Genomic DNA, 27,874 nt, shown 5'->3' with positions numbered 1-27,874 from the left:
GTCTGAAGAGATGTGTGGAGCAGACTTCGGGTTGTTTCGGAGACCTTTGTTGCGCACTTGAACGTTTGTCTTGTTCCTAGGTTTGCATTTGGTAGGATTTTGATGGATTCATCATTACCACAGAAAACTTTGGACACATTTTTCAAATGTGACTTGAGAATACCAGTGGGTCTTGAGTTCCTCATGGGGAGGTTTCGTCAGTGTCATAGGATGACCTCAGCATGGTCTGCCCCATTCCCCACCTTTGATCTGGCTAACTAGCTGGGTGATCTGGTGTGGGCTGCGCGGGTGGTATTTCAAGAGACTGTATGTAGAAAAGAGAGGGGGCAGGACTGCTCTGTCAGTAGTAGTCTGATGGAGTGGTTCTCCAAGTGGCTTCAGTAGATCTAAACCCAGCCAAGCGATGTTCTCTTGGTGGGATGTTTCCAAAGCAGCTACCCAGCTCTTAGGTGGAATGTCACCTTGTTGGACTTTTACGTAGACAGTCTTTTCTGTTGTGTGTTATGCATTGTGCTTAAATTGAAGCAAGGATAATTAATCAGCAAGTTGGATTTTCATGTTTCTCACATGTGGTAGCTCAGGAACACTGACTTGAGTCTGTGACTGATGTAATGTGATTTCAGTGTCCTCAAATTCTCCTCCATGCGTACATTTCTTCAGTACATGTGGCCTCCTCCTGGCACAGGTGTTTGAAGTGAACCATTCCAGCCCTTCTTTCTTGAGATTTTGGTCAGGTACATAGTGCCTGTTGTCTGGGTGGTCAGAACTCTGCATCTTCTTCAGAAGATGTCTCTGTCCTGTTCCCCTGCACCCCAGTTAGGTCTTTAGGTTTATGTACTTAATCCTGTAACAAATTGAACACTAGGCTTATGAGACCCTCAGGCTAACTAAGAGCTCAAAGAATTACAATGAGTTGGCTTGCAATTTCTGAACTGTCATAGCCAGGCACACTTTTAGCTCAAGGCAGACGTGGTCAGATAAGCTATAGCAGATATATCGTGTGTGTTGTAATAATGAATGTGCATTTCACCGTGAGCTGGCAGGTTACTATCTTTGCAGGAGGTATGAATGAAATGTATAAAAGTTCCTCCTCGTCTTGAAGTTCAGGGGCTGGCAACTTCGCTTAACCCCCCCCAGTTGTCAGCTGCTCAAGCAAAGATCCTGGTCTTGCGTTTCAGTGACGCAGCCAAACACGTTCTTTTCCACTGGCTCCGCTGTGTGGGCCCCAGCCTCTGGTGAAAGTAAAGACAAGAAGGGGAAGCCGGAGTGGGGAGGAGGGCCGTGATGGGTGCAATTGTATTTTAAGCTGCTATAGCTTTTTCTGTTGTGAACATCTGTCCTCTAGACAAGTGAACAGTTTATTTTTGCAGTTTGGCAAATTTTCTAAGTCAAGTTTACTGATTACTCTCTGAAGTGAGGTATACATTTGAGCCAAAACTATCTTTTCTGGTCAAGTAACAGCGCTACAGGGGCAGTGTTTTTGCTCATGCTTTATTAGGCAATAGAAGATGACAGTTCCTCTCCATGACTCTGAAAAGTCACCTGATGTTTCTAAGAGCAGAATTTTGCACGCTGTCTCCAAACAATATTTTGAGGGGTCTGTGTTGGGGCAGTGTTTTTCTGTTAGTGGGGTTGGAGGGAGACCTTTGCTGGATTCAGGCTATGCATTCCCTGAGGCCTTGCATGTTGCAGTGTAGGAGTCATTGTTATCTCAGGTCCATTCAGTGAACGAGCAGAGGAGCATTGCTGGAGCAGATGACGTGTGGTAAGCAGTTTTCCAGCTGTTGCTTCTGAGACACTGGATCCATGACAAGAATTCCAGCAGCTTGTTAATACGGTTCCCATTTCCGTCTTTCACTAGTGCAGGAAGGACTTCCCACCAGGGGTTCTGGTCTGCGCCTCTGCAGGTCAGGGAATGCCAAGTGAGGTGCAGTGGTTATGCACGTGTCTGATCACGGTTGCTTTGTTACTGACAGTGCTTCGTCAGTCCCAGTGTCTGACATACTCATGCCCTTGTCCATCTGGACTTGGGATTTGATTGTAGTGTTTGGAAAGGAGAAGCAATGGGCTTTGTGTCTGCAGTACAATGGGATCAAAGTCAGGACCATAATGTAAACACACAATTTTCTAATTTGTGTTGTATGTTGGTGAATAATTAAAAACTGAACCTACTCCAAACAGCCAACTGGAAGTTACTGCTGACATTTGTCCCTAAACTGGAATAATCCCACTGAAGGTGCCTTTGATCCTGTGGGTTATCTTCCTGTTTTCTGCTCATTCTCAGTGTGCTTGAGGTTTTTATTTTATTACTCTTTTCTAGTCTGGTATTTTTTCTCTTGCTCTCTTTTCTGTGTCCTTTCCACTTACCTGGCTTTTCAGACTTTCCATTCTTAACCTTACTGTTCTCAGAACAATGCAACCCTGGTATGGCATTTACTGGTCACTTTCTCATCCCTACCTTCCAGCATTTACTGGAGTGACATGGAATTGCCCTTGGCATTCTTTCAGTGACTCAACTTTCTCCAAATACTTGCTCATTTCAAAGAAGAAATTTTAAAAAATAACCTGGGAGCAGCATTTGGGAACACCGAGACAGGAAAAGTGAACAGATTAATTCACTTGGGTTAAACATTAATGAAGGTCATGAAAGCCTCTTGCACTCTGTTGCAAAGAGATTTGCTCTTTCAGTTTCATGTTTTGTAGTTTTAAAATATAATAAAGGAAAAGTGCTCCTTGAAGTTAGAATGAGATGTGATTCATAGAGGAACTGTGGAGTAATGTGTGTTCTCGAGTGTTAAGGGTGTATATTGTCTTAGGAGGTTACAAGGGTAAACACACCTGTACCTACTGGCTTCTCAGTTTGCTGAAGCACCAGTCCTGTCAGCAGGGCTCTGATAGACCCGGTCATGTTCTTAGTTCGAAACCAAGTTCCCTAAGAGATGGGCATGTGTGGGTATGCACAGTTGCTCAAGCAAATCTTGGCATAGTAAAATACGCTTTGTTTCCTTGATGGGGAGGTTGGAACTATAATCCCAAATAAAATGTGACCACTTTTTTAGTAGAACTGAGAATCTGGTTTTAGTTGCTGTGCTTGTAGATTTAAACAACAAGCTGCTTGGGGTGGTGTTTGGAGAGAAGGGGGAGATGTTCCATACGTAATTTATTATGTAGAGGCAGTTTTACAAAGTCTTATTTCCTGTGTTGATTTTTTGTCCTTGCCTGCTGCTTTTCCACATGCTTCCCTTCCTTCTGTTGAGAAGGGAAATGTTGCTACAGTATAACCCAGTGTGAGGGGTTATCACAAACTATTGCCTGAATGTGTTTCTTTTGCGGAAAGCAGGGACCTTGAGGATAGCATGATGCAAGATAACTTTCCCTGCTCCTCCGACTTGTTTATCAGGACTTTGCCTGCTTCTTGCAAATGCAGCTGGCATTACTTGGAGTCTTAATGTCCTTCTTCATATTTGGAAGAGGAAGCCGACCAGCTGTAAGTCTTGGATGACAGCAGAAGCTTCTCTGAAGGTCCTCCATCTTGCTCTAGGTATACCGAGGTGAAAGTGTGAGGTCCTGTGAAAACTAGTCTCCTCTGCTGGAGAGCTGGTTGACGGGCAGGTGCTGGCGAGGGGGTAGTCTACACATGCAGAACCTGTAAGGACAAGTAGTTGCTCGGTCATGCCATTTGCCTTCGTATCTGGATGGCAAAGCGGCCAGGGCAGACTGCTGACTGCATCCAAGCGCTCACATGTCCTGTGGTGTCAGGGCTGACTTCTGAGAAACCACAGCTGTCAGCTCCACACAGGCAGGCGCAGTTTGGCCAGGAGGAAGTGGATGGCAGAGCAAGCTCCGTGCTCTGTACAGCAAAATATCAAAATAACTGGCTGCTTCATACTGGTTTCTAGAGCTGCTAAAAGGCTCATGAAGCATGTGGCCATGCCTGTGTTTCCCAGGGGTGAGTTCCAGCAGGGAAGCTGTGTGAGGAGCCAGGCAGGATGGACAGAAGGGGCTGCATGGGCTGCGCTCTGCAGCTGAGCTACTGATGTTTCCTGGTGGGGAGCACACTCTTCGAAGGGAAATGTGGTTGGGTTTCTTGGACCGCATTTCCTCCTCTAGCTGCTATTCTCATGAGTATTACAGAGACTGTCAGGCGTGGCCTGAGGTAGCCTTCTTTTAAAGGGGAATAGAAAGGGCTTCCAGTGAAGGCAGAGCCTTTTATAACCACGAGCTGTTGACCTACAGCAGCTGCTCATGGAGAAGCTCAATTCAGGTATTCTCGTAACTTTCTAATGTGTCTGATCTCAGTGATGGCCTGTCTAACCTGGCTACAGTTACAGTGGTATAATTGCTGAATCTTTATATGCAAATGGGTTGTCATTAGCCAAGTGAGTAGGAGGCCTGATCTAATAGCATATCACTTCAGAGCACAGATATTACTGAATGTAATGGGACAGTTTCCTTGCATGTTCATAAGATGGCGTGTGAGTGGAACTTGCAAGATGACCATAGCATCACTTCACTGCTTATTGGGGAAGTTGGTGACTTACAATTTCAGAATTTTCTGAATGAAGAAAACAGATGAATAATTCATACCCGAAACCCCAGAGCCTCTTCCGTCAGCTGTTAATCCAATTACTGATTAACAGTGCTTCTTCCCATATTACCTAACAGCTCTGTTCTTACGTATGACCTCCAGGCACTCGACTCTGTTACAGGAAAGCAGAAGTGCAAGATGGGATCTAGCAATGCCGGAACTTCTTTAACAGATCGAGTGCAGACTCCTGTAGTTGTTCTGCTAATTATTTACCAGTGTTAAATGTCAGTAAAGCAGAGACCTGGAGGCTTGCTCTCTCTTATGCATGCTTACTTTAGATGTTGCAGCTGAGATCCACAGCTGTAGGTTTTCTTTCCTCTGAAACAGACCATATGTTGGGCAAGCAAGGAACCGATGGCTCCATATTAAGGAGTGGGGGATGCTGCGCTTAGGGTAAGGATCCTGGCAAGTGTCAGCTTGTGCTTATGGTTCAGAAATATTAACATGTTCCTATAGTCTGGTCACTGCTGGTTCTGTTATCTGTGATGAGCTTAGTCTTTCTGATTTAGTCATATTGGAAATAACCAAGAGATTAGAGACTCAATTCTAGTAATGGTTGCCTCTTCTTCTCCTAAAGGAATATGCTGCCTTGCTCTGCATATGCCAAACACCTCGAGTGATCGCAGTCATGCAAGGGAAGGATGTGGGACTACTGCTTTAATTTCCTCCTGTGCAACTGGGCAGCCTGGCTCTCCCAGATGGGAGCAGCCCACCTTTTCCCAGGACAAGGGTTCCTAAAACTGAAGTCTGGCTTTTGCAGCTGGTAACTTTGGACGGTATCAATTAACATATCGAGTTAAGGAATTTAAAACCTCAGACCATTTTCTGTAATACTTATTGATACAGCCCGAAATTCCATAAGACCTTCAGTACATAGCAGTTTGTCAAAGTAGTTTCTTCTTGGTCAAATCTGCAAATTTGCGTTGGTGCCGTTTTAAAATCTACGTGCCTTATTGACATACATTGTTCTAGGTTTGAGAAATACTGATATTGGTAGTGATGCCTTACTTGAACTTTAGAGCTGCAGATTTTTGGCTCTGCTCTTTCTACAGCAAATATTAGAGCAGCATTGTGGTTATACTTGCTATGTAGAATGATTCACAAGCTTAGAGTTAAGCGTGTGTGTGACTCTGTGACCAAACCTTCAGCTGAATAATTTGCTAAACTTTTGTGACTTGAAACTAGTCAATTGAAAGCACAGTCACATCTGCGTAATTCATAAAATCTTGTTCAAACATGTAGAAAATACTTTAAAATAAAAATTAAAAAAAAGTGTGACAATTTCAAATATCCTAAGTTTCAATCTTTAGTTATTATAATAAGGAAGAAGTCTGGACTTAAATTTCTGACTGACTCTTGTTCACTGTTTGAGACTAGCAGGACCTGACATCCTAACAGAAGCCTGCTTTAATAAATTTTTGGAAACTATATGCTTGGAAGTTTGGGGGCGGGGGGGGTGGGAGTGGGGTAAAACCTGGACTGCTGGCAACTTCTCTGTGAGATGCCACAGGATAGACATTGCAGATGCTCTCAAGTATTTCTCATCAGGACTGAGCATTTTAAATAGAAATGTCTTAACATAAAAACGGCCAGTCTAAATCTGAGAAGTTGTCTAGTAAATAATTTGTATCGCTCTTTACAGATGTGTTTTATGGTAAGTTGTAAATAAAATAAAAACTTCCAAAATACTGTCTTAAATATTTCATTGTTCCTCAGTTTTCCAAAATTTGAATGGAAATTTTTGCCTGTTGGAGATTGTCAGAAGACTAGCATGAATTCTTAAGACTGAAGTAAGACAGTGACTTTCACCCCATGTTTTGGAAAATGAGGAAGAAAAGGTGTGAATTGAGGTAGAAACCAGATTAAAAAAAACTTTCTACTAACTAAATGCAAATGTGTCTATTTCCTTTCTGCAGCTGGGGAAAGTATTTCCTGGCAGGGTAGGATAACTCTCATCTATGTTACTTTTTGCTATCCTTTTTGTGTGCAAGTGTTTGCTCTTCCATCAATAAAACATATATGGCGTTACTGTGAATCAGGAAGGAGAGCATTGTTTTGTACATGCAGATTGTAGGGTTACATGCGTTTACTTCTCTTGGGCCTGTTTGGGTAGAATACTGTGATCCTTCCACACAAAGGCTCTGGTATGTTTCAAGTTGACTTTTGTATAGTTACAGGAGCTTATACTTCTTGCTTGCGTGGTAGGATCCCTTCAGACTATTGCCTCGTGTTGTATTTTATCAATGTAATAGTAAACTTAAGAGCCGGAGTAAGCAGCGCAAGCAGGGTCCAGAAAACAAAAGATACTGCTGAAATAGAAGAAAAGTAGATCTTCATTTACTTTAGGAGAGGAGGACTTTAAAGGTTGTTGCTCATTCTGCAGTGCACTCAGTGCAGCTGGAATCAGATGAGTCCATTACTGATCAGTCTTACACCAGACATTAAGATACTTATTTTCCTATCTAATGTGAGAAAGGGAGTACCCATCTCAGCAGGGAGTGGCTTTGTTGTTTGTTTTGTAAGCATGTTTAGTGCTACTCCAGCACTTTTGTGTCTTTCTGAATGTTCCCCAGCAGACCCCTTAAGGAAATAAATGAGGAAACTCTGTAGTTTCCCCTTTCTTCAACTAGATCCTCATTTCTAAACATTAATTTAAGAAGTGTAGCAAGTTCCACCCGACCTCTTTGGTTCTTTCACAGGATTGATGTATCCATGTCCATGCATTTTCAGCAAACGGAAACGATTTAATAGGACTCCATATGCTTTATTTTAGACTCGGGCTGTGACTCTGTGACTGACACAGAAACAGAAGACGAGAAGAACCCAGTTTACTCCTGCAGACTTGCCATGAATGAAGAGCATGGATCATCCAAGAGCACTGCGGATCATCTGGTGGTGCAGCCTGACCGCATACGCTGTGGGGTACTGTATGGCCACTCTGTGGGCTGTGTTCTTGTGTGCTGGTGCAACACATTATGCTACTCTGTAATGGGCAGCTTTACAGGCCTGGAAAGTAGTCCATAATTCTTTTTCTGTCCCCTTCCTCAGGCTCCTGTCCTCAGTGTCTCAGTTTTAAGAGCTCAGTTCCCTAGGCCCAGAAATAGCTCGGTAATACGCAGTGTCTGCTATCATCTAGGCTGCAATGTCCCTTACTGATGGATAGTCCCACTGACATAGCTGCTTGTCTTGTGTGTTATGAGGCAAGTTCACACTCCATTTTCCATTCTGGTGAGATTTAGGGGTGCCAAGTGGTGTAAGGTGGTGGTAATGAGACAACTTCAGAGCCTAGATGCAATCTAGTATGGCAGTTCTGGTGCACGTCTTGCAAGTGATTCCAAAGCACTGGGATCATGGCTTCCTGTCTGAAAAATTGCATTTCTTAGCCTAGCGTTCTGTCAGGTGGAAAAAACCTAATACCATGCACCAGGAGAGAAGTTATGGCACCACTGTCTCTACCTCCTCTGCAATGTACTTTTCAGTCAGTGCGGCTGGGCTTTCATTGCATAGTTTTGAGATGTGAGGCACTAGTGTAGGAGGGTCTGGTTGTCAGAGGAAACTTCATCTAACAGTTTAGAAAAACTTCGCTGCAGCGTGACTGCTGCTTTACATTATTTCCTTCTATGCCCCCCTGCCAGGGGCGGACTCATGCTTCAGTGCACTGAAATGAAGCACTGTTTTATTTTTTTCTTTTGTCCAGATCAGTTTTGCCAACTCTTGGGAGCTTTGTGCTTTTTTTAAAAGCACCAGTTAAGGCAATGTAATTTGGGGATCCTCTGCTTTTACTTAGAACCTGACCTTCGTGCTGTACAGAGAAACATGAAAAAATTAAACATAATAGCTCTAATTTGGTAGAAACAGTCTGTCTCCTGTCTTTGGAAAGGAACTCAAATGCTGTTGACCACACCTTGAAGTGAGACCAGAAGTAAACAGGCAGGGAAAGAGGAGGGGGAGTAACAAGTCTGCAAATGGCTATTAGAAGCTCATTTCTGCCTTGGCAGGAGCTCAGTGTGTGAAAGTGAAACAGCACGTCTTGTAGTCAGGTAGATGGATTGATTTTGTCATGTAAGTGTGTACCTTGCAGCGTGCTGCGTTTGAGGTACATCTGAGCCTGCAGCGAGAGTTGTGGATGTTCAGTGCTGGATTATTCAGTAGTCTATGAATATGTGCCTTGGACTTTAGGCATAATCTGCTCTTGACCTGGAATAGCATCCTCTTGGGGAAGAGGGAAGGCTGAAAGGAAGGAATGGTCATTTTAGGAAGTATCCTTACCGAAACAGTTTGTTCCCTTTGTGGTGTGTGTGGCTTGTGACTTGTTCACAGCAAGGGTGGTTTGGGAAGTCAGCAGACTGTTGGAATGCTTTAAACTTTTACACAGTTGTTGACTTAACACAGAGAAAACTGTATCTGGAATTTTTGGTATCAGCTGTATTTGCTTGTTCATGGGAATAGTGCTGTCCCCTTGTATTTACTGGGCATCTATTAGTGAATTCACTGCATGTGTTTCCAAGACTTGGCTGAATATTTTTGCTTCCTTGATGGAGGAATTTAGTGGAGGACTTGTTAGTGTTAGGTCAGAGGTTGGACTAGGGGATCTTGGAGGTCTCTTCCAACCTAGATGGTTTTCTGATTCTGTGAATTTCTCTAGTGCAGGTGACTGGTGGCAGTGGTAGCAACAGACATGCCCGATCCCTGGAATTGTTCAAGGCCAGGTTGGATGGGGCTTTGGGCAACTTGATCTAGTGGGAGGTGTCCCTGCCCATGGCAGAGGTCTGCGTGTGTGTGTGTGGAACTAGATGATCTTTAAGGTCCTTTCCAACCCGAATCATTCTATGATATTAATAAAATCTACTTTGCAATGACGTTGAGGTAGGTAAAACTCCTTTGCTGTGGCTTGTCTGTGTTTTGAGTTGAAGATAAATACCTTAACTGCATCATGGTAAGGAGCAGCTAGGAATGAAGTCAAGAACTTATTATATGAGAGTTGCGGAAGATGACTCTACTCCATCTTGAATCATTTGAGTTTTCTGTTGCTGCTGGGCTGCTTGCATTGGCCCAGGTAGGGATCGTTATGTTCAGCATAAGTTTGTGGACAAGAAAGTCTCTTCAGGTTTCTCTCAGGTTAGTTATTGTAGCATCTAGCATAGCCATGTAAGTGGCCACAAGTCAAGCCTTTGGTGGTCTTTGAAAACCTGACTGGATGACAGCTGAGCAGTACGACATTTGCAGTATGAAGGGCTGCCACAAAGTATGACCCAGGAGATCTCCTAGTTTTCAGAGAGAATTCATAAGAATCTGGTCCATAAATTCACTTTCATAATTCACATAAGTAGATGCTAGACAAGTCTCAGGCCAAATGAAAGACTTCAGCTATCTCATACATTTTATTACATGTAATGTAATGTAATAACTAAACTGTTAAACGCAGGGCCAGTGAAAATTTTGCAGACCTGAAATTCTTGCCTTTTAAGCAAAGCTCTGGCTAAAGACCCATGCTACACAGGTAGATAAAAAATAATTGGATAAGGTTGTTGCATCTCCAGAATATGTTACTTTTAAGTTTCTTTCTTTGTGTCTGTTCAAAATGGGGCTGTGCTGCTTGAGGGAAGAGGCTGCTGTGGTTGAAACTAAATCAGGTTATAAATATAGCATCACAGAGTTTTTATCAGCTTAATGTCTGTATTTGTGCTGGTGCAAGCTGTAACAGAAGCCACCTACCTCGTAACTCAGTGACTGGAAGATGTTACTGAAAATCATTCAAAACTCTGGAAATGACAGATGTTAACTTGTTAGTCGCAATAACAACAAAATCCCTGGAAAAGGGGCTTAAAATAAGTGTTCTTATATTGTGAAACTACATATTCTAATGCCTTTCTCTCTTAGGTGCAGACCACTGTTTATATTATCATGAAGTGTAGACTAGATGGCAAAGTGAAAACTGAAGTGGAATTCTCTCCAGAGAATGCATCGTCTGTGTGTGTGCTGGCTGAGATGGAGAATGAGTACACAATCTCCGTGGAAGCTCCAAGTAAGCTGGGCTGAGATTTGAATTCCCACCTCCCGACCTCTCATTGTTTCCTTTCTATCCCAACCTACCTGTCCTGAAAAGTGTCAGGGGTGTAAGGGTGAAGGGTGCAATGTGGGAAACACTGAGACCAGGAAATCTTGAATTTGCATTCTCATCTGTGATACTTTGGTGGTGTAGAACTGAGGAGACTGCTGCTCAGGATCTCTGTTTTCCCTGCTGCGGTGGTGGGGTTGCAAAGTGGAAAAAAATTAATTCTGAGGAAAGATTACAGCTTGTAAAGCACTTTGAACTTAATTATATGTTAGTATTACCAGTATGTTAGTATTGGCAGGCACGAAGAGAAGATAAGTGCTGGTAAATAACTGCATGATTGTAACAGTACATGTTTAATGTGTGATGATCTCTGTGTGGTTAGAGGTGAAGCTGTTTATCCTAGCTTGTCTTTTAATTCAGATGTGTTCTGTCATTCTAGATATTTACACTTAAAAAAGCTTAAGTTGTCTAAACTTTTCGTTCAGTAAACTTTAGGGGCAAGATTTCTGATCTTTTTAGTGATAGTAGTTTCCCAGGATTATTTTATTTAACCTATTGTGGTCTGTGTTCTTGAAGAGTCAATGTATTAGGTCTAGGAATAGACGCTAACAGCCATTATAGCAACTCTGAAGAAGTCAATCAAGTGGATGGGTTTAAGGAAGACTACCTCAGCCACATACAAATGTTCAGTTTAATCTGTCCTAAATCAAGGCTTCTGATTTAAACACGAACCTGGAAACTAACATGCACTTTGGATTATAAGCCTGACTTTCACATTGATGTAGTGTACATATATTTTAGCTCTGCAGTTTCTAACAAATACATTTTGAATTCCTTTCAGGTGTGACAGTAACCATTTCATTGTTTGTTTAGTTGTTACAGCCAGGCATATAGACAGGGAAAGATTAATTTCAGTGGAATTCAAAATACATGTGCTTCAGAGCTCAGACCTATGAGTACACACTGGGTAAAATATTAGGAAGCTCCAAAGTTGCATATAAGAGAGAAATCCTGTGCCTGTGTAAACTTGCAAAGCTGGAATTCTTCTAAGCTGATTTAATTCAGAGTAGTGAGACTGAGAGGGGATGCGAAATCCCAAGCCAGATGTGGAGAGGAGTGAGGTTCTGTAATTTGAGGTGGAGTACCATTATCATTAGTGGTCCAGACTAGGGTTAGCAGATGACCTAGAAGGTCACAGGTCATATGCTTTGACATGCCTATGAAGGAGGCAGTTCCAAAGTACTTTCCTACCTGGTATTCAGACCAGTATCATCACTTTTCTTTTTTGTGACTTTTCATGAACTCTATACAACAGAAACTATTTTGGTATCCAGCTGACAGTATCTCCAAATTCCTCCTATTCTCGGAGCATTTGATGAAGACTTGTTCCCATTGTTTGTTCTTAAAGGTGATTTCTTCTCTTTTCTTTCAAAGATTTAACCTCTGGGACAGTGCCTGTAAAGATATACTCAGGGGACTTGATGGTGGGAGAAACGAGCGTCACCTATCATACCGACATGGAGGAAATCAGCAGTCTGCTGGCAAATGCAGCCAACCCAGTACAGTTCATGTGCCAGGTAACAACTCTAGCAAACAGCTGCTTTGGACACCAGCCCTTCTCAAAGAGTAGATAGGTGGACATGAGCTATCTTGTGGCAAGCGCTCTTGCTTTTCTGAAATGCAGAATGCAAAGTTGTTAGGGATATGAGAAGGTCCCTAAAAATCCCCTTAGAGCAAAAGCACAGGTACTTTTCCCGTATCTGGAGCAAATAGTTAGCTAAGGCAATTCAGGCTATCCAACTAACAAAGAAAATACTATCAGTCAACACCCATGTTTAGACCTTGGTTTGAAAAGATTAGGGTGACAGAACTTGATACAGTAGAAAGTACCACATAAAATGTTTGGAAATTTGTACCAAAGGGTTTTTGGAAAAGATGTGAAAATGTAACAAAGATTCAAACTAGCTACTGAAGAAGGGTAAAATAAGTGCTAAGAATAAACAAATACATTTATTTCTTTAAAGCCAGTCCTCAGTTCTCGTATCATATTTTGCCCAGTTAGGGTACCTGAGTCCTGTTACAGAGGTAAAGCTTGCACGAGCAAGTTCTCCAGATTTGTTGTCTGTGCTTCCTGCCTCCGTATCCCTGATTAGCTGTGTAGCAGAAGCCTACAGAGAGCAGTGTTAATCACCAGCATGCCTGGGGCAGAGGAGACTGTCTTTCACTTCCTTTTCAATTCAAGTTAAGGAGCAGCTGGTACTGGGCTGTGCTCCTTCTTGGGGTATAGGCATGCTTCACAGTCTTTGGCTAAGCACCAGTCCAAAAGCCAGGGTGTACACCAGGGCAATTCAAAATTGACCTATTCATACTTAGAGCATAAGTGACACTTCACTGGAGCAGCTTCAAAAGTGAGATTATACCCGTCAAGGAAGTAGGAAGTAAGTCTTCCGTGCTTCCAGTTACATGAGTGACTTTCACCTTGCACTCTGTCTTGTTGTGGAGTTTGTAGATCTTATCTGTTTAGATTAATCATACTTTGTTTCTGGACCAAGAAGTTCTTCATGTTCCGTGTTTGATCTAAACATTGCCACCATCAGTGTCTATGCATACTTTTTCCTGATATATTCTAAATAAATAAAACTTACTACATCATCCTCTAAGTCTCATCTTAAATAACCATCTAGACTTAACCAAGCAAAATCACTTTCCATCTATCTCTAGGCCTTTAAAATTGTGCCATACAGCATAGAAGCACTGGACAAATTGTTGACAGAGTCACTGAAGAAGAACATTCCTGCCAGTGGCTTACACCTATTCGGAATCAACCAGCTGGAGGAAAACGATATGATGACAAGCAAGTTGAAATATTTTTTTTATTTTGAAACTTCATCTGTATCAGTAGTTTTTCTTTGGAGCACCTTAACACTGCAGTGTGTGGTACCTGCACAGGCTGTCCCAAGTTTTGAATCTCAGCCAGGAAGCTAAATTTCAGACGATGTCTATAGAAGGGGGATCGTAGTTTGGTTGTGTGACCCTTTTTAGTACGTCTGTCTCACTTTACAGTAGTGTGGCAGATACAGCTATGTAGACAGCTTCAACCACAAAGTGAAAAGATGATGCCCCCAGAAATGTTTGCCTTATTTTCTCACTTGTTCTCCCAGTCCCGTGCGGTACTTTTCCCCAGCACAGTCCTTTCCCCGCCTACCCCATGAGTCTGTTCTAAGGTGCACAGTGGGCACTTGGCAGTTGGATTGGTGTGGTACCATGATTTGGTTCTTTACAACAGCTGGAACTTACTGGAACGATGATTTAAGAGGTCCTTCTGAACCTGTGATCCTACATACATGTGGCTGGTACAGTGCCAGATTCCCCATTAAAGACTATAGGAATCAAATGTGGAGATGGGCTAGATACCTCAGGTAGCTCACTTGTGCAGAACTAGCTCCATTTTGAAATGGTGTATGTACTTTTCAGGGTTTTCAAACCTGCTTTGGTTGGTGTGTTTGCTAGGAAGTCTGTTTCTCATCTGCTGTCTCTGTTGCTGATAGAAGTTTAGATTCTAACAGACTTCTCTTCTCACAGATCAGAGGGATGAGGAGTTGCCAACGCTGCTTCACTTTTCTGCAAGATATGGGCTAAAAAACCTCACCGCTTTGCTGCTGACATGCCCTGGAGCACTGCAGGCATATAGTGTGGCCAACAAATATGGCCACTATCCAAACACAATTGCAGAAAAGCATGGCTTTAAGGACCTCCGACAATTCATTGATGAATATGTGGTAAGAGGGAGCAGCAGTCCTTTGTCCTTTCAGCAGGTTTGGGCAGTGGCACTAAACTCGGCATTGAGAGTGTTGTGGGACCAGGAGTGCTGAGGTACAAAGTGGTGTGGTAGGGAGTAGATGTCCAGTCACCATGAAAGCTTCCATGTGGGAGGGTTGATTTCATCTCTGGAGCCAGGAAAGTTCTTAAGGCTTTTCAACAGAACAAATAAGATGGAAGCAGAGCCTGCCATGCTGGGTTTCCTTATTGTTCAACCATCTAATGATGTTTCTGCAGCCACATGGTGTCTGATGTATTATTCTAATCTCTGATCTTGGAAAAACTACAGCCCCTTCATCCCACTTACTTTAGGGAATAGTATGGGAACTGAATATGTTTGGGCAGATACAGTCTGAGATATTCTCGTTAGTCATAGTACAGTCTGATTATTAGCTCATTCACAGCTGATCTTTGTTCTACGTGAAATGCATTTTTTCTTGTGTTGGGATATCTGTCCATTCTCCACTTGTTCTTGCTGTGGGAGCCCAATTCACAATTCGGTTCTCCTTTGAGCCACCCCCAGAAAACAGCACCCTGACTTCTTCCAGATTATGATGTGGACACCGCCTCTCCTCCCCACCATAGGCAGGGATGCCACCCACTAGATCAGGTTGTCCAGAACCCCAAATTATTGAGTAGATTTTATCTGCCTTTGCTTTTTGTTGAAATGGTGTACGTAGGTGTCCCTAGCAGTTGCCTGAATAGTGGGAGATAAGTATGCCAGTCTATTACGGCAGTATTTAAGCCCTATTTTGGTGGCATGGGTAGTTCTTAGACTAGGGACTTGCTTCGTGATAAGAGGATAAATTTAGGGTTATATATCAGAGCTAAATAAAGGTCATATCCTGTCCTGAGATCAGGAAGGCTGCAGAAACTGTAAACTGATTAAAATCTTCGCATTGGGGTAAGAGAGATGCTCAGGAAGTCCTTTCAACTTTATTGCTGTACTGCGTTCCTCCCATGTTTTCTTTACCAGCACAGTGACAGAGCTGTGTTAAGAGTAGGTCCTGCTTAGTAGCCATCAAACTATCTGTGCAATTTAGCACCAAAGCACAAATAATCCGCACCAGTGTGTCCACAGCAGGGTAGTGACTAGGAGCACTGTGGGTTCAGGAGGAGTACTAATACGGATATTTGAAAATCCTAGTAACACCCTTTACTCACCTCATTTTATGTCTGGCAAAAGTTCCTCTTCACCTCCCTAAAGCATCACATGAGCTACTGACCCATTTTGGCTGCGAACAGAAGCATGTGTAGACAGTTTTGACACATGCCCTGTGGATGAAGGTCAATGAGGTGACGGTTGTGGATAGAAGAATGTCTTGTAGAATTGCAACCAGTTAAGGTATCTGAGCTTGTGACATAGTAGGAGCTTGGTAAGGAAGCTGGGATGAAGATTTTCATTTTGCTCTCTTGTGGTGTTTGGTAAAGGTCAGCACTGCCCTCCACACCTTCTCTTTTCTCCCCTCATGTGGCAAATGTATGAGAGAGTTCTGCTGTCCTGTGAATCGAAAGTTGCCCATATTGCATGAGCAGCTGCCTGCTGTGAGGTTTCCTGTTAGTCTCACCAAAAAAGGTGGTCTGTGGACTCCCACTCTGTGTGTTACGTGCTGCTGCTAGTGCCAAGAAATTGAAACTGAATCTACAGTGAAGCTAAAACTTTGCTTTCTTGAAAGTGCTCCACATGCGGCAAGTTTTCCCCCTTATGGTCATGTAAGCTACGCTTACACCAAAATAGCCTTTGACAAACCGTTGTAATTTTAGAATGAACTTTGCTCATGTTCCAGGAACTTAAAGACATCAGGTAGAAAATGAAATTGAGGGATAGAAAGACAATACTGGCTATTCTGAATGTTTCAGCATCTCCTTGCTTCACCTTTGTTACCTAGTGTTACAGCATAGATCCTGAAGGCTGGCCCCAAAAAGCTGTAATGGAGGCTAAATTCCTTTGAGAAGCCTTAGTCTTTGGGAATGGGCTACTCTTGGAAGGTTTCTTTCCATCAGTGGTGGGAGAAAGATGTTTTGCTTTGCATTGATTCTCCAAATTCTTTATTTAAATGAGTTTATTTTTTTGTTCTTCTTGGACTCCTTTCTCTCCAGGAAACAGCAGATATGCTGAAGAGTCACATTAAGGAAGAGCTGATGCAAGGCGAAGAGGATGAGTCTGTTTATGAGTCCATGGCTCACCTTTCCACTGACCTGTTAATGAAATGTTCCTTGAATCCTGGCTCCGATGAAGAGCTTTATGAATCCATGGCTGGATTTGTCCCGGGTGCCCCAGAAGACCTTTGTATGTATAATCACTGCGATATTCTGGGCTTAGAAGCCTCAGCTGCTCTGTCTCTCTTATACAATAATAGTGCCCTGGTTGAGTTTCAGAGTGAGGGCTGGTTACAGCTTTTCTGATGTCACCATAAGGAAGCCATGCTCTGGTTTTGACATTGGCTGGCTGATAAAATTGCCCTAAGGATTTCTGTGATTGTCAGGGTACATGGTCAAGAGCCATTTCCTCAGTGTTCTGAGGATTCTCTGAATCCTGAGCAAGTGATGTAGCATTTGGAAGAGAAAGTTTCTTTTGCTTCCCATTTCTCCCTCCTGAGATCCAGGGATGTAGAGACGCTGACTTAGTGGAAGACCACAATGTGCAAGATGTAATTTTACTTAGAACTGTGAAACACTGAAAGATTTCAAACGTGAGTTGAGTTTCTACCTCAGCAGCTTAGGAACAAAAGAAGGTGAACATCTAGAAATGTGTTCCAAAAAGATAGAAATTGAAAAATCATGATTCTAATCCACCTTATTTACTGATGAAAACATAGAGCTAATTCTGGTAAATATGCAGCTGTTTAACTTTTTCACTATTAATGTTCAGTGAGGCTGATTGCAAATATAAAGTTAAGTACTTACGTTAAGCAATTGTAAATTTGCTGTTCTTACCTTCCTTCTTAGTCTTGCTTCATCCCGCCGGTACATTTTATGGTTCACATGATAAGCAGAAAGTGTAGCTTATTATAGTTTAAGTACCCACATAAGGACTTCCAATGCTTCTGCAGCTTTAAGTATATTGTCTTGGGAGAAAAGCTTTTCCTGCTGAAACACTTTTGCTTATAGACTATATCTGTCCTGGGTTGTTTTCCTTCTCTTTTAGATTAAACAATGCTATAAAACACACTTTTATTGGTTGTGGAGTCCAGAAAAGTCTCAGTTCTCTGCCTGAAATCATATATACTTCTCTGCTAAATTTTGTTCGGTTACTGTGGGGTTAGTTGTGTTGCTGTCAAAACCAGGATTATTGTGCCTTCAGGTGGGGAATAAGCAGTAAGGGCAGTTGTACTCCTACGGAACAAAGCCGCTGTTGTCCACAGTAAGGGGGTTGCGAGTTTCTAGGTATTCAGAAGCTCTGCCTGCAGTCAGTGCATCTCTGAATAGGGTTGATAGACTAATTCTGGAGAGGGGGAAAAACATGCTTAAAACCACTGAGACCAACCTGTTGTCTTCCACTCCTCAAACATTTAGAAATTCCAGACGCTATGAAGGGGGATATTCCTCTCTTCCATGAATGCAAGTCAAACTCTCTGTACTTTACCACTTTTTCAACTGGACTCTGAAACGCCTCTCTGAAATATCCTCATATTGGTTCACATTTAGATCAGAATTGGTTGCTGTTAAGAAAACTATTTGCTAATTCTGTAGACTGTTGCTGGAAGGGCTAATTGTTTTATGACACTTGCTTCTTCCCAGCTGAAGATCACCACCTGTGTGCCACCTGAATTGCTTATGTATGTGCATTCTTGCCTGTTTCTGTCAAACTACACTAAGTTTAATGGTTTAACTATACACGTTTTCCTGCTCCGACTTACTCTGGCAGATCTTAGGAAGGAACTTGGCTGCTGACGGAATACAGAAAACAGCCTGCTTGGCTCACAGGCATGGAAATGGAGAGCTAATGAATTGGCTGCCTAGGGATGGGAAAGTTGTGCATTCAAAGCCTAAGTCAGGCTGCTTTTCTTAGGCTTCCTTAGCAGTGAAAGCCCAGCAGGCCACTGCCCTTTTGGGGACCCTTCTGCAGCTGCAGCTATATCAGTAGTGTGGTAGAGGTCTTTAGGGTCAGCACCAGAAACTTTCCCTGGTGTATGCACATGCTGCGGGCTCTGCAGGGCTAGTAGGACTGGAGCGGTAAAAACCCAAGCTTGACTCTGAAGTAGATATTTATGATTTCTGTACTAGAAAGCATGGCTGGATAAGTCTGTTTTAAAATGTTGGATAGATGTGCTATATGGCTTATTTGTAAAACCTTAGCAAGGGCAATGAGTGTTCCCTGCTTTTTCTGAAGATCTCCCAATTTATTGCTCCTGTGCACACTTCTTTGTCACCTTCCACTCAGGACTCTTTTACAGAAAATATCTGTATTTCTTATGTAGTCTGTTAGTCTTCGCCTGATGAATATTTACAGCTTGTCTGAATGGTGCTTAAAATGCCATAACAGGTGCCTGTGTCATAATAGGTAAAGGTTAAACTGGCGCCATGTTCCACAATTGGTCTTGTTCTCTCAAACTGAAGGAGTTTCAACATTATTTACAATACCAGCACAGAGGTAAACTCCCACTGAAATTAGTGGGAGTGCTGGTTGGCTTAGGACTGACATCACAAATAAAAACTTCAATCTTTTGTACTGTTTTCTGAGGACAAAAAGCTTCCTAGGAAGTAGTAAACAACTCTTACTGAGGTACTTTCTGCAGGTCAGAATAGCCCTTGTGTAAGTGCTTACAGTTGTGGTCTAGAGGACAATACCTGGGCTTTTTTTAAATGTAGACATACTGTGGCAGCATGCCCATTTATTGTGATCACAATGTGCTTCCACCAGTTTTTTTGGAGACTGATCAAAGGAAGGTTGATACCACTGAGTCATTTAGCCTAGCAGAAACTGATTTGAAAACAAGGTAATGCAGGACTGGAGCCGTTGTAATGAGTTAAAAGTAGTAGCAAATATTTAGATGCTGGAGTGTTCTGCCAGTTCTTGTATTCTTCATCCCACTTTTTTTAATGCATTTATTTTCCTATCTGCTTTTGATCCTGGGGAAACACAGAGTGAATAAGCTGTACAAGGACTAACTTTGCTTAAAGTGGTGCTGTATGAGGGTTGCACGCAGCTGTTTTGAGCTGCTAGTTGTCCCTGATAGCTTTGAGATAAATAATGGGTTTAAAAAAATGGAAAAGATTTTCTTCATCTATAGTAATATACTGCCTCCCCTTCTGCTGGAGAGGAGTATTCTTTACCAGATAGGTCTTAATGCCCTGAGCAGTGCAGATCATAAAGTACTTCTAACTAAATCACTGGAAACTTACTAGTTTTGCTATTACCTTGTTTGCTTTTTTTTTTTTTAAGTGAGATTGAATTGTCATATTTAATTTCTTATTGTCAACTGTAATCATTCCTGCTTCAGAAGAGCACTTCCCTTTTATTACCTTTTCAAACACCTGTAATGTCAAACATAATTTTCTTGAATACAAGTGGAATTTGTTCTAGGTTGGTGCGGGCTGCAGGTAAATATTTAGGTGGGTCACTCACACACTGTAACAAACAGCAGTCGAATAGCAAGAATGGGAAGTTATCTCCATCGTATCGATCTGGTAGTACGAACTACAGCATCAGATGAAGAGCTTCGCTTTTTCTGCTTTCTCCTCACCAGCACCTGCTGAATCTTACAAAACCGTATTTTTGAGTATGCTAGAGCTCAGCGTAGGGGTGAGGCTCTGGGAGCAAGGACTCTTGAAAATGCTGAAAACCTGTTTGATTTATGTGAAAATTAAACTGCCAGATTTCTGTGTGTGTGTTCAGAAGTGCTTGAAGTACCTGGTCAGTTTGAACAAAAGGAATCCTCTAGAGTATGGAGTGTTACCGCCCCTTATAACCTTCTCCAGTATCTCTCGTGTACTGCCTTACCTTCCAAGCTGACTTTCCAACTGTAAGGCTGAAGTTTTTGACATTTTATATGGGGAAACAGGTTGTATTTCCTCTATCCAAGGTCGCTGGCAGTGGCAAAGGGTTGGTGGAAACAAGTCCTGACTCCTAGCGCTGTTTCCACAGCTATGAACTGTGTGGACATTCAGATTTAGAGAGTGTGATTTTTCATCCTTTATCCTTGAGAGTTTCAGCTGAATAAAACCTATTGTCCCATAGTTTGCAGATCTTCAAAACCTAAATAGTACATAGTAGTTGTGATGCCCTTATTCTCCTTCCCCCAATATTTTTATTCTCTTGAGGCCAGGTTTTTAACACTGTCCTCATTGACTTTCATTTTTTCCTCACTTAATGCAAGAAACAGCAGCCTCATTTTCCTTGAACAAACTGTGGGAATTGTACAGCAAAATATAACTTCTTAAAAACATCTGGGGTGTGATTTATACCAACACATTGAAGCCTTTGTCTTAGTTAATAAAGGACTGGTCTCTGTAAAGAGTAAATTTTCTTCATGTGCAGGAATACTTAACTTCTATTGTTTACAAACGTTTAAAGGGGGAAAGGATATGATTACTTTCTAAAGGGTGCCCACATACGCCTATTTTAGCTCTAGTGAAGGGGTCAGTAGGCCATAATGTGTCTTCTGTATGTCTTGCTGCACATTGGTTGAGATCCCTTCTGAAGTCTTAAACCCAGCAAAGGGAAACTAAAAGTCTCTTTGAAAAAATATATTTTAGTTACTAAATTCTGAAGACTGACATCTAGGAACTCTCAACTTTCCTCTCTTCCCACTAGCCCTTCAGAACAGCGTTACCCAATAGCCTCAGGAAGATCTGGGGATCTTTCCTGGCTGTGATACACAGGTTTTGTGCGTGCTTTCTTATTGCTTCTGTCCCACTGTCCTGGTTTTGCAAAAAGTGGAACAGAAGGTGGCATTGGAGAAGTTCAGAATTTCTTTTCCTTTTTGGTACACAAGTGAGATGTTAGAGCTTATCTGTACGCAAGACAGCCCCATGTGCCAGAGAGTATAAAGGTGTCAATCATATCTATTAAGTGAAACTAACTGGTTCATAAATTTAACTGTGTTTAATACAGTAATACAAAACAAAACCTGCAGTATCCTGTTGCTCTGTTGGTTTAGTAATTATGTTGAGCACAGCCAAAACTGGGAGGATACTGCTCGTTCCATAGAGAATCAAAGGAACTTTGCACATCTGTCAGATTCTGTTCTGCCCCCAAATCCATCAAGTACTGGCTTTGCTCAGGGCCTATATTTGCTCCAGGTTTGTTTCTAAAAGCTATGTTAAAAATAACAATCACGTTTGGCTGCAAGGTAGAAAAATTACAGGAAAAATACAGGTTTGTAATGCTGATTCTTTACCATGTTCGAAGGCCAAATCTGGGCTTGTGTAGTGTAGCGATATTAAGTGAACTTTAAATTAGGTTGGTGGTGAGCAGATTAACTTCAGCAGCATGAAACTTGGCATGAACTGAAGAGCTCTGAGAAACTGCTGATGTGGTTAATCCACACAGCATGCAGTATTGCTGTGACTGTACAAAAGGTATACCTGCGAGGTTAAAGCTAGGTTGGGCGCGTTCATGCAGCCACAACAGGGTCCTTCGACAATGATTCTTTAATCGGAAAACCAAACAATCAAAAAAACCACAACCAAACAAAAACAAGAAACCCACAACCAAACAAAAAAATGAAAACCAAAACATACTAGCAAAGCAAAATCTTGGTAGCGTATTGTTAGCATTTACTTAGATCTCCTCAGCTTTACAGGAATTATCATGTAATCCAAAGTGCTATTTTCTATTCTCAGTTAATCCAAATAATCCAAACCATCCAATTTATATGGTAATAGATATTTTGCAATATGCCTCAACAATTCTTTTATATCAGTCTTGTTTTTAATATCATTAGGAGCATGTGTACCTAACTTTTTATCATCATGGGGTTTCAGCATTAGGTTTAGAGTTGCAGTTAGGTTGATCCTTTTTTTTAAAAATAAATCAGAATCCTTCATTGCAAAATGAGGACCTCGCAAAGTATTGTTTGCTGTCACGACTTTCTCAATACTAAGTTATCACTTGACCCTCGAAACACCTTCCAGTCCAGCTGGTTAACTCATCAGCTGTTTTGACTTTTATTGGGTAACCGAATAAAAGGTATCTTGTGTGTTATGGACAGATGGCCTATAATGTCTGGTTTTGGAAAGTCATGAAGTTTGCATCAATTTTGGCCTCCCAGGAGTGTCTGCTTGGAGCCTTGTCAGAAGTTCTCACCAAGTAATGTTAGTCACATCTGTCTTCCTCAAGCATAAGTGTCAGGCAGCTGGCAAAGATTTGTGCAGGGTGAACTGAACATAGCAATTTATCAGCCTTTTTTGAGGCAACTGTCTTGTCAGTTGTCTGGTTTAGTCTTTGATTTTCACCATAAAATGAAAATTCAGTCAGAAATATGTCATATGATATTGTTCCACATGTTTAAGGGCATAATCAACAAATTCACCTTTCTGATTTTTTTTCAGATGTAGAGATGCTTCAGTCCAAGCCAGACACTGCAACTGCCAGAGATGAAATTTCTCTAAATACAAAAGACTCGATGCTCCGCAAGTTTTTAGAAGGTGAGACCTTTTGGAAAGGGAGGGGAACAGCACAGTTGAACTTGAGGTTTCTCCTTAATCTGTTAAAAGTGATCTGTTAAAAGCATAGGAGCAAATCCTCGCCATATGATATGGACAGCCTTGCTTTAGTGGGTACAGATGAGACACAACAGTAAAAGCAGCCTGTGAAGCTTGTGAGGTGACTTCAGAAATGTGGTGAATTTCTTAACAAGAAATAAGAGTGACTTCTTGTTCCAGTGTCTGCTTACCTATGGGTGCAAACATGGTTGATACCTATTCAGGAATGGCTGTCTTTGGTACCTATCTTTGTGAAGGGAATTAATTCTGGTGTCCTGATGCTGGTGCAGGTTCCCCTCATAAACAAGGACAAAGTATAAAGTAGAGCAGCACAAGCTAGAGATGAATTTTAATGCAGATGCTTTATTCACAAGTCCATCTACTTGAATACAGCAGCCTGGAAAGACGAAAAGAACTTCTGGCTCCCAGACCTGCTTTGGGCTATTCCCACTGTGCGTGATTGGGTCATCCAAGCCTTTTCCTGACTCACCAGGTTCCGTAGGATCCAGACTCGCTTCTCATGGGTGACCCAGCTGGACTCAGAGCAAGATTAAGTCTGTCCTTTAACATTTTGTTCCGTTTCCCATGCCAACACTGGTGCTCTGTCAGTTCCTTTGCGTTGACTCAGTTAGGTGTACCAGCATCAACTACTGAAGGACACTAAGTCCAATGGCTAGGTTATTTACTTCTGACTTGATAACAGAGGAGGCAGTTAGTCCGGGGGCTATTAATTCTTTCTATGATATTGAGTCAGTAATTTGCCAACATACAAACAGAGGGAAAATTAACAGTTAAATTGGGTATGGCAGCACTTGATGAATTTGCAGTGAATTTACAAGTGAGAATAGAATGGAGATGATGAGGTGGTATAATGGTAGCTGGGACTTGTTAAGCGCAAATACATGTATCCAGCTCCTTCTGAGACATTGTTCTGAGATCAAATATACCGTCAGCTGATGGCAATTGCTTGTTTCAAACAAAAGAAGTCGTCCCTGTTGTACTCTGTAGATGACCCAGGTAGCTTTTGGAAGCCAGTGCCGTATTTGATTTGTTAACTACTGTGACATGTTAGTTAACTGGAACTTAGAAATCTACTGGTGTTAGTGCTTAAAAACACTTATGAGACTTTCTACTGTTTTTTTGCCTTTTTTTTTAAACTGGCTTAGTAGTAAAGTGGCTTAGTAGCAAACACTTAAATGCTACTAGATATTAATGACTTTATCAAGTCCTGTTTTGAAGATCTTTGGCACGTTAACTCACTGCAAAACTGGCTATGTTTGCCTAAGAAATGGTCAGCTTGGTAAGAATGCGGTACATGGTACATCTGGAGGGTACATCAGTGAAGTGGCCAGGTGTTTTGCTTACAAAGTCCATTCTGTTTTAGGTGGTAGCATGGATGTGCCAGATTCAGAGGAAGGAGTTTACCAGCGGTGTGGTGAAGACCTATATTATTCAGTAGAACAAGATACTTTTCCTCAGGAAATGGCCAGCAGACCTCCAGTTCCTGTTCCAAGACCAGAATCCAGCTCTCCACAGCCAGATAATGAGCTGTACATCTCCAAAAGTGAGTTGGGTACCATGACCTGAACTGTAGAACAGTCAACTGTAGAATGGCCCTGATGTAGGCTCCAGTTGCCAAGAAAGTCTACCTGTGGCTTCCATGACCCTTTGATTATTTGGCTCTGGAGTCTGAACCCATAAGAGCTGGATTACCTTTGTGATCTAGTTTCAGGTCTGCTTTTCATTTTCTGTTTATGCTGAAAATGTGGGTGTTTTTTTATCCTGAGGTCTTGGCCTGTGATTGTTCATAATGAAAGCAATAAGATAACAGATTGCCCCCAGCCACTATAAACAAATACGACTAAATAGGAAAGATTCTGATATTGTAAGGACATGATCAAGCTAATAAATTGAGAAATTGCTGCTCTGTAATGATATTACTGATTTGGAGCATTTGTGTAGGACAATACCTCATTCTGAGATAGGGTTTAATTGGATTTAAAGAGAACTGCCTCTTAGTTTCCTAGGCACTTTGTGAAAATTTGGTCATATTTCACAATCTCGCTAACAAGAACTCCAGTCAAGTATGGGAAAGTAATTTCAGTGACTCCTCCTTCCTCCAATTACTTTACTATGGGAAAGTATTTCCAGATTTCTCTTAGAGATGGCTGAGCTATATTCTTTGAGGACAACAGAAAGGGAGTTTTACTGTGCAGCTCATTATCCTGTTCTCCTACGGACTTAATGGGGTCCAATAGGTCTTAACAGAAGCTGTAATGTGGTGCAGAATTGAATATGATAATATGCTTCCCATATTCATTCACGCTATTTGTCTTCCTGAGATGTGTTCAGTGTCTAAAGAGTGTTTGTTTTCCAGTTTTTGCACAGAAAGCTCAAAGACCTGAGAATCTCTATGTCTCTAGAGGAAAGGTGAAGAAAGGTAAGTTGGAGGTTTATCCTGAAAATCTTTCAAATAATCCAAATCTGAGGTAGCTTTAAGTGAGATTTGTATGTGACAGAATAGGCTGTTTTGTAAGACTCTGGGGATAATAGTCCCATATGAATGACCTGACCTTATGTGACATTGGAAACTTTTTATATCTGCAGAGTGTGATGGGTACTCTTTTATCTCATACGATACATATCTGCTGTCTCAGAGTTTATCCTCAGTCAGGATTTTAATGATCATTGAAGTCCCTTTTTTATGTTTTGATCCACATTGCCTCGTGAAGTTGATGTTCCTCTTCTGAATAGAGTCACTGCCTGTTGATCATTATTTCCTGAGATTTAACCTGTATCGAACTGCTTCCCATTGATCTCTGCACTTTCAAAACTGTGACCTTATTTTTTAGTTTCTTACCCTGTGCATTATCAGAGTGCCAAGAATCGCACCTGTGCTTTTATCTCCTGAGTTGGGTACTCCTTATGTTGTAAATGAGTTGCAAAGAGCCAGCATCAGTAGGATGAGTTTTCAACTGTTTCTGGAATTATACTACATGCTATCTAGGAAGTCTGGCTTTCTAATTGCAAAGGTGAAATACTGTTTTATGGATTGCAGAGGGTGCAGAAGAGAGACTTTTGAGGTGAGGAAGCAGAGTACTTTGAGGAGGACCTTTGGTACTGTTCACTTAAATTATGTTTTTAAGAACAGAGATTACACTAGGATGTATTTGCACACAATGCTACCTCTCAGATTTCTTAGTCCTGACAAACAGCAGGATGGCATATGGACAAAATACCCTTCTAATTAGGGAAACATTCAGTCTCTAATATTAACCTTTCGGCACCTCTGCTATATCAAGGCTGCTTGAATTGCTTTGTATTCAGTGAAAAGGGCAGATGCCACAAGTTCAGTGATATTTTTGCTGCTGTTCTCTTTTCAGAGACAATAGTCAGGCCTGTAAGGGACCTGTCTCAATCAAGTATATACGATCCATTTGCTGGAATGAAAACCCCAGGTCAACGGCAGCTGATTACGTTACAGGAACAAGTGAAAATGGGCATACTCAACGTTGATGAAGCTGTACTTCACTTTAAGGAGTGGCAACTGAACCAGAAAAAGAGATCAGAATCATTTCGATTCCAGCAGGTACAGACTTATTCCACTGTTTAAGAAATACAACACTCCTTACGTATGTATCCATAGCAGTTCAGTTTGGTGGGAGCAGCTTTCTTTTCTGGTTGGAGCAGGAAGACTCCTAACACAGTCCCCCGGCCAGTAGAGTTCTCTCCTGACATGGGAAGCTCTGTTCCTATGCAGCAGCAAGCAGATAGCTGTTTTACAGGTCTGTTTATCTTGTAGTAATATTTTTAGTCTTTCTAACATGCAGATCTGTATACTAGCAATTAGGCCCAAATCAAGTTGGCTAAATTACCTTTCTTTTCACCTAGCACCTACCTGGTGGCAGGGACTTCTGTGAATGAACATTCGGGTTGTCAGTTTGCATCTATTTCAGTTCAGTGAAGACTGTGTCCCAGATGATGTATCGCTATTAAACTCCTGTCTTATAAATAGTCTGATGCTTCTTCAGGTTCTTTAAAAGGCAGAATGTTTGATGGTTTTAATTCCTAAAGCTTCCAGGACTGCCTGTTCTTTGCAGCTGGGCAAAGTAAAAGTCATGGGTGAAAGTGCACTGTTTGGGTGCTCAGCTGAATGAGGACATCATTGTGTTGGCAGCAGCAGCATAATGACTGGGAACTAGCAGTCACACTTTAAAGTTTCCATTCTCACATTAGTTTGGAGCTCCCTCTTCAAAAGCACTGCCTGCTTCTTTTGGAGCCTTTTGTTCATGCTGTGGCAAAGTCTGCCCCAGCACTCGAGGTGCTGGTCTCCAGTGTGTGATACTGTTCTGGTAGCTGTCAGGACAAAGCCAAGACTTTAATCCTTCTCACCTGGAAGGGTCCTCTCTAAACAGAAACAGTCATGGGAAATCCCTTCTTCAATAAGGAAGGCTCTAGTACATCTCTGTAGCAGAGAGGAAGTTGTGTGCTCCGAGCCCTATCCCATGAGCAGCTTTCAAGGTCTGCTGCAGATCCTGCCTTGTGGTACAGCTATTGTTCCTTCTGCTTCTCCACCTATTCAAGGACTTCTTCATTTTTTCGTTTTACAAGCTGTCTCCCTTCCCTTCCACCTCCCCACCTTTCCTTACTGTAAGATGCAGTATGCTGCCACACTTTGTTTCCAGTTGCATTTTCAGGAGTCCACTGTTGCTTCAGTGGGAGCATCCTCAGTTCTCTCACTGTCTGTCATGCTCTGATGT

At 41.9% G+C, this 27,874-nt stretch overlaps 1 protein-coding gene across 7 annotated transcripts in view; it reads left to right on the top strand.

Annotated features, from left to right (window-relative positions):
- The window catches only part of PIK3AP1 (phosphoinositide-3-kinase adaptor protein 1), a 50,829-nt gene that overhangs the window by 17,946 nt on the left and 5,009 nt on the right, over window positions 1–27,874 (top strand). For 5 of the 7 annotated variants that reach the window (XM_040564211.1, XM_040564214.1, XM_040564213.1 and 2 more), the window contains 10 exons: window positions 7,362–7,510; window positions 10,469–10,613; window positions 12,081–12,223; window positions 13,368–13,500; window positions 14,229–14,425; window positions 16,566–16,755; window positions 22,962–23,057; window positions 24,499–24,678; window positions 25,492–25,554; window positions 26,498–26,703. In XM_040564211.1, the coding sequence (XP_040420145.1) occupies window positions 7,362–7,510; window positions 10,469–10,613; window positions 12,081–12,223; window positions 13,368–13,500; window positions 14,229–14,425; window positions 16,566–16,755; window positions 22,962–23,057; window positions 24,499–24,678; window positions 25,492–25,554; window positions 26,498–26,703 (1,502 nt within the window). Of the gene's footprint in view, window positions 1–4,117; window positions 4,265–4,828; window positions 4,982–7,361; window positions 7,511–10,468; window positions 10,614–12,080; window positions 12,224–13,367; window positions 13,501–14,228; window positions 14,426–16,565; window positions 16,756–22,961; window positions 23,058–24,498; window positions 24,679–25,491; window positions 25,555–26,497; window positions 26,704–27,874 lie in introns of those variants that run through there. The other 2 variants (XM_040564212.1, XM_040564216.1) reach the window with 2 other exon arrangements.

The sequence above is a fragment of the Cygnus olor genome, chromosome 7 (genome assembly GCF_009769625.2).
Source record: "Cygnus olor isolate bCygOlo1 chromosome 7, bCygOlo1.pri.v2, whole genome shotgun sequence".
In the NCBI taxonomy this organism is placed as follows: domain Eukaryota; kingdom Metazoa; phylum Chordata; class Aves; order Anseriformes; family Anatidae; genus Cygnus; species Cygnus olor.
The sequence above is the reverse complement of the archived record's forward strand: the minus strand, read 5'-3'. Positions and strand labels throughout refer to the sequence as shown.